The sequence below is a fragment of the Sycon ciliatum genome, chromosome 9 (genome assembly GCF_964019385.1).
Source record: "Sycon ciliatum chromosome 9, ocSycCili1.1, whole genome shotgun sequence".
NCBI classification, from domain to species: Eukaryota; Metazoa; Porifera; class Calcarea; order Leucosolenida; family Sycettidae; genus Sycon; species Sycon ciliatum.
The window spans coordinates 27,656,247-27,661,800 of record NC_088651.1 but is presented as its reverse complement, the minus strand read 5'-3'; the positions used below and the strand labels follow the sequence as shown (position 1 = coordinate 27,661,800).

The window sequence follows — 5,554 nt, the reverse complement described above, 5'->3', positions numbered from 1 at the left end:
TGTTTTTCCATTGATTGGCTACATCATTGTATTGCAAAAACGTTTCAATCAGTGGGTGTAATCTAGTGACTTCGTATTGAAATAGAATGAGTGTCGTTGTGATAACATCATTTACGAGTGTCGTTGTGATAACATCATTTACGAGTGCGTTGTTACGATACAGTGTTTGTTGTGTGTTGTGCGTGTTTGTCGGATAGTAATATCAATAACAATACGCCGATATAATTAGTTGCATAGATAGTACTTACGTTGTTGCTTGCATTCTCGCTCTCCACAGCAACTCCATTGCGTGCTGCGTTCTATGTATTCCTATTCTGTACACTGACTCTCTCTCTGACAGGGTTTGCTGTCACCCTGTCGCTGGGCGCAAGCACCCTCTGACAGACCAAACCGATTCGCTTCATCTTTGCAATATTTATCTCCTTTCGATTTGAATTTCTGTTTGTTCTGCACTCTGACTTTTCCTTGTTGCACCTGCGCTTTTGGACGCGGAACTAACTTTGCTGTCGCCATTATTATATCCATGGTTACGTAGTCGTTGTCCGTTGATATGACTCATCGATGCATCATGCATGAGTTGTGATCATTCTGCTTTTCTGATCTTCAAAGACTTCATGCATGCACGCACTGATGACACGTAAGCCAATGCACGCACTGATGTACACGTAAGCCAATGCACGCACCCGGGCACGTTTTGCTGATGACAGCGATTTGGCGATCGTGGTTCTTGGTTCTTTTTCTTGTTGTAATCTTCTTGTAAATATCTTAACTTAACTTTGTTTCTCCTACCTGGTCGCTCGGTGCACTGGTTTGTGTGAGCGACGGTAATGGTGGTTTGTGGAGTACAGTAGTGAGGAGGATTAGGCAACAACTTTTGGTCCCGAAACCCTAGCTTGAGGTTGAGCCGTTCAGGGCTGTTTCTTCGTTTTTCAGTTTTCTCGTTCTGTAAGTGTTTGTAGCCTGTAGGGCTGTGTTACCTTAGTGGGTAGTAATGTCGTTGAAGGTTGACGGATTTGTGAAGCCCTTCAAGGGTAAGCACGACGACTGGGACATGTTCTGGGTCAAGTTCCAGGTGATCGGCGAATGTTCTGGTTGGGACACCGAGGAAAAGCTGATGAAAAGGCTGCCCCTGTTCTTGGAGTCAGATGCTCTGTTAGTGTACTCCAAGATGCCGACAGATGCCAAGAAAGACAAAGCCAAGGTGGTGGATGTCATGAAAAAGACATTTGGAGTGTCACCAGGAGATGCTTATCGCCAATTCAGTAGCCGGCGGTACCGGCTGGATGAGACGCCTGAGGCGTATGTTGCGGACTTGCGCCGCCTGCTGTCTGCGGCCGGCCACTCCGGCGATGGTGATGACAACGCCGTCATCATTGAACAGCTGCTGGCGGGGCTACCTGTCCACTTGGAGCGCCAGATTCGCCTCTCGTGCGCTGGCGTCAAGTTCGGGGTACCGGACATTGTGAGCAAGGTCCGTGCCCTAGCCGTTGTGGATTCGTCCAGGCCTGATACGGGGATGGCAGCGGCAGCCAGTGGCAGTGCTGCGCCCCGAGGTGGCACCAGCGCTAGTGGACAAGCTCCCAAGGCCAAGACACTGTGCTACTTTTGTAATGAGCCCGGGCACATCCGCCGGAACTGCCCGAAGCGGACTGCTAGCCGAGGGACAATGCAGTGTGTGTTCTGCGATAGGACCGGGCACGTAAAAAAAGACTGCTTCCAGCGGAAGAAGTGGCTGGAGGCGCAGTCGGCGAACGGCGTGTCAGCAGCATCTGTGGGCGGCGCAGACAAGGTGCTCTGCCTGCAGAATCATGCCCGCGGCGGACTACCACGCATATACACAGATGTCTCGTCTCCGGGCGGAAGTTGCTATCGAGCAACTGCTATCGTGGATACTGGTTCCACCCGCACGCTTATTTCTCGTGCTCTGCTCGCGCACTTGCCTGATGTGCAGTTGTCTCGTGCCGACAGCGAGTCAACCATCCTCGCGTTGGACGGTAAGCCCCTTGATGTACTAGGCTCGGCGCAGCTGCAGTTCCACCGCAATGATGGGCCGGTGCGCATACCCCGCACATGTGTCAATGTACTTGTCGTCCCGAATTTATCGGTGGTGGCTGCTGATGTGTTGCTAGGCAACGACCTTGTTGCACGGTGCGGTGGCGTCAGCGTGTCATATGACGACGACGGCAGTATGAGTTGCGTAGTTTTCGGCGAGCAACTGCCTGCTGCTGCTGCAGCCGCTGGTCCGGTCACTTCAACTGATGCTGCTATTGCTGACACCGCGTCCAAGCTGTCGCGTCATGTTTCTGTGTCACAGGATGGTGATGACGTTGTGCTCAGTGTCGACGACGGTGAAGCTCGCTGGGTACCTAGTAAGCAGTGCTGGGTGATGTCATGGCGTTGGAAAGAGGACACTGCTCCTGTGTCTACAATTGGCAGCGGCATTACTGAGTACGGCCGGAAGCACCTCTCGCCACAGCAGGAGGAAAAGTTTACTGCAGCGGTCGATGAGTGGGTTGCCAATGGTTGGCTCATTGAGCATAACCCGGAGGTGCATGGAAAGCCAGCCTGTGTTCTGCCCCTGATGGCGGTTGAGCAAGAGCACAAGCTTTCAACTCCTGTTCGGCCCGTGTTGGACTACCGCCACCTGAACCGGCAACTTGTGTCGCACCCAGGCAATGACTCTCCTGTGTGTGCGGAATCCCTGCGGTCATGGCGTAGCCGTGAAGACGAGCACGAGCTGTTAGACATCAGGAAGGCATATTTGCAAGTGCATGTTCGGGATGATTTGCTGCGTTATCAAGTCGTCGTCTGGCAAGACAAGACCTACGTAATGACCCGCATGGGTTTCGGCTTGTCTGTGGCCCCCAAGGTCATGGACATCATTGTCAAGTATGTGACCCGCGACATGCCAGAAGTCGACAATTATGTGGATGACGTGATTGTCCCCAAGCCTCTGTCTAGTGCTGTGTCTGCCCGCCTCGCTGCGTACGGCCTGCCCACGAAGCCTGCGGAGGATGTCAGTTCTGCTCGAGTGCTGGGTCTCCAGCTGTTTACCGGAGCGGATAATGAGTTACATTGGCGCAGACGTGATGGTGTGCAGCTCGAGGTGGCTGATGAGATTACCCGACGGGAAGTATTCAGCTGGTGCGGGCGATTAACCAGCCACTATCCCGTCTGTTCCTGGCTACGTCCAGCCTGTGGCTACCTGAAGCGCCTTGCCAGCGTTGAGAGTGCGTGGGACAAGCCAGTGTGTGACGCTGTGGTCCATTGCTGTGCCGAGCTCCAGGCTATGCTGGACAAGGCTGACCCAGCGACCGGCAAGTGGGCAGTGAATGTGGAAGCACGCGACTGTACTGTGTGGTGCGATGCGTCCGACGTCGCCTATGGGGCGCTGCTAGAGTGCGATGGGGCGGTAGTTGAAGACCGTTCCTGGCTTCGCCCTGCTTCAGATCGCCGCCACATCAATGTCGCCGAACTGAATGCCGTCCTGAGGGGCCTCACCCTCGCAACTGACTACCGTGTGAAGACAGCGACGGTGGTGACCGACTCCAAGACTGTGTACGGCTGGCTGTCGGCGCGCCTTGGGAACATTCACCGGGTGAAGACGAACAGCCTCTTCGATGTTGTCGTAGAGCGGCGCCTGCAAGCAGTGGAGGACATCGTCGCAGAGACCGGCATGCAAGTGCACCTTCGTTGGGTGCCTTCTGCAGAGAACAAGGCCGACAAGTTGACGCGTGTGCCTGACACGTTTGTACGCTGCTGGAGGAAGCTTCAGCCGAGCGCCTCTCCTGCTGCTGCCTCTGCCGCCGTCTCAGCGCCGTCAAGGCAGGTTGTAAGTGCTGTTCTCTTGCAAGACGTGTTGTCTGCTCAATATGCTGATGAACAGATTTCCAGTATTATTGCTGCTGTGTCTTCTGGTTCCGACATTGTTGATCCTGCTTTTAAGAAATTACGGACTCAACTTCTTGTTTCCGACGGCGGTTTGTATCGCCGTGTTAAGGTGCCCCCCAATGATGAGCAGGTTGTGCCTGTTGTTCCCCAGTCCCTGCAGCGTCGAGTTTTGTCTCGTGCGCATGCAATTTGTGGTCATGCCAATTGGGAGACCACTTGGAAGCTGCTTCGTTCTGGGTGTTATTTCCCTAACATGGCTGCTTTGTGCCAGTCTGTTGTCCAGTCTTGTTCTGCGTGTGCTGCCGCTAGTTCCAAGCGTGGTCCTGTTGCCACGCCGACCCGTCCGGTTAGTCCTTCTGGACCCTGGAGTGTTGTGCAGCTGGACACCCTGGAACTTGGTCCCAACAGGAGTCAACGCTACCATTGTGTCCTGGTGTGCACGGACATGTTTACGAGGTGGGTGGAAGTTGTTCCTTTGGCTCGCCATGATGGTGCGTCTGTGGCTTCTGCTTTTGTCGATGTGTGTTCCCGCTGGGGAGCCCCTGATGTCGTGAGGTCGGACAATGGAACTGAATTTGTGAATCATGTTACTGTGGCACTGTACAATGCATTTGGAGTGGAAGTGCGCCGTGGTGCGGTGCGGCACCCGCAGAGTCAGGGTGGTGTTGAGCGGTTTCACCGCACATTGTTAACATTGATTCGTAAAACAATTACTGAGTCGGATGATTGGGCTTCTGCGTTGAGCGTCCTGTTATACTATTATCGTGTGCGTCCTCACTCTGTTACTGGTTTGTCCCCGTGTGAGGCTATGTGTGGTTGGATTCCCCGTGGCCTTGTTGTCGATTGTCCGCAGCCTGATGTGTCTCTGAGTGCGTGGGTCGAGAGTTTGTGTGTGAAGTCTGCTGCTGTGCGTGATTATTTGGAGGAGGAGTTGTCTGCTGCCGAGGCGTCACTCCCTGAGTCTGCTGCTAGTGCTCCTGTTGCTCCCTGTCCGTACAGTGTTGGTGATTCTGTCTTGTTGTTGCGCCCTAGTCGCCGCCAGAAACGCACGTCACCGTATGAACCTGGCTGGGTGGTGTCCAAAGTTGTCTCTGAGTCAACTGTTGTGATTGTGCGCGACAATGACGATGCCCGTACTTCGAACAAGCTTGTCAACATCGAGCTGATCAAGTCTCAGCCTACTGATCGTGGTGATGATGATGACGATGCATTGTCTCTTTCTGTTGAGTTGTCTGCTGTTGATGATGGTGTTGTGCAGCCTGTTGTTGCTGCTCCTGTTGAGCCTGTGCCTGCGAGAGTTCTTCGTCCTCGTGCTGACATTCAGCTCCCCGTTCGTTATCGTGACTAATTTGACCTTGCTGTTCGCGATGTTATCAGGGGGAGAGGTGAAATAGAATGAGTGTCGTTGTGATAACATCATTTACGAGTGTCGTTGTGATAACATCATTTACGAGTGCGTTGTTACGATACAGTGTTTGTTGTGTGTTGTGCGTGTTTGTCGGATAGTAATATCAATAACAATACGCCGATATAATTAGTTGCATAGATAGTACTTACGTTGTTGCTTGCATTCTCGCTCTCCACAGCAACTCCATTGCGTGCTGCGTTCTATGTATTCCTATTCTGTACACTGACTCTCTCTCTGACAGGGTTTGCTGTCACC

At 53.1% G+C, this 5,554-nt stretch overlaps 1 protein-coding gene across 1 annotated transcript; it reads left to right on the top strand.

The window, feature by feature from the left end:
* The first annotated feature begins 991 nt into the window (after positions 1–991).
* LOC135824400 (uncharacterized) lies at positions 992–5,239 on the top strand. The gene has a single exon (XM_065337135.1). It carries the CDS (start codon positions 992–994, stop codon positions 5,237–5,239), a length of 4,248 nt encoding a protein of 1,415 aa, XP_065193207.1.
* The last annotated feature ends 315 nt before the right edge of the window (positions 5,240–5,554 follow it).

Bases quoted from the DNA above. Each gene is read 5' to 3' on its own strand.
- LOC135824400 (XM_065337135.1), top strand. From the start codon at position 992: ATGTCGTTGAAGGTTGACGGATTTGTGAAGCCCTTCAAGGGTAAGCAC.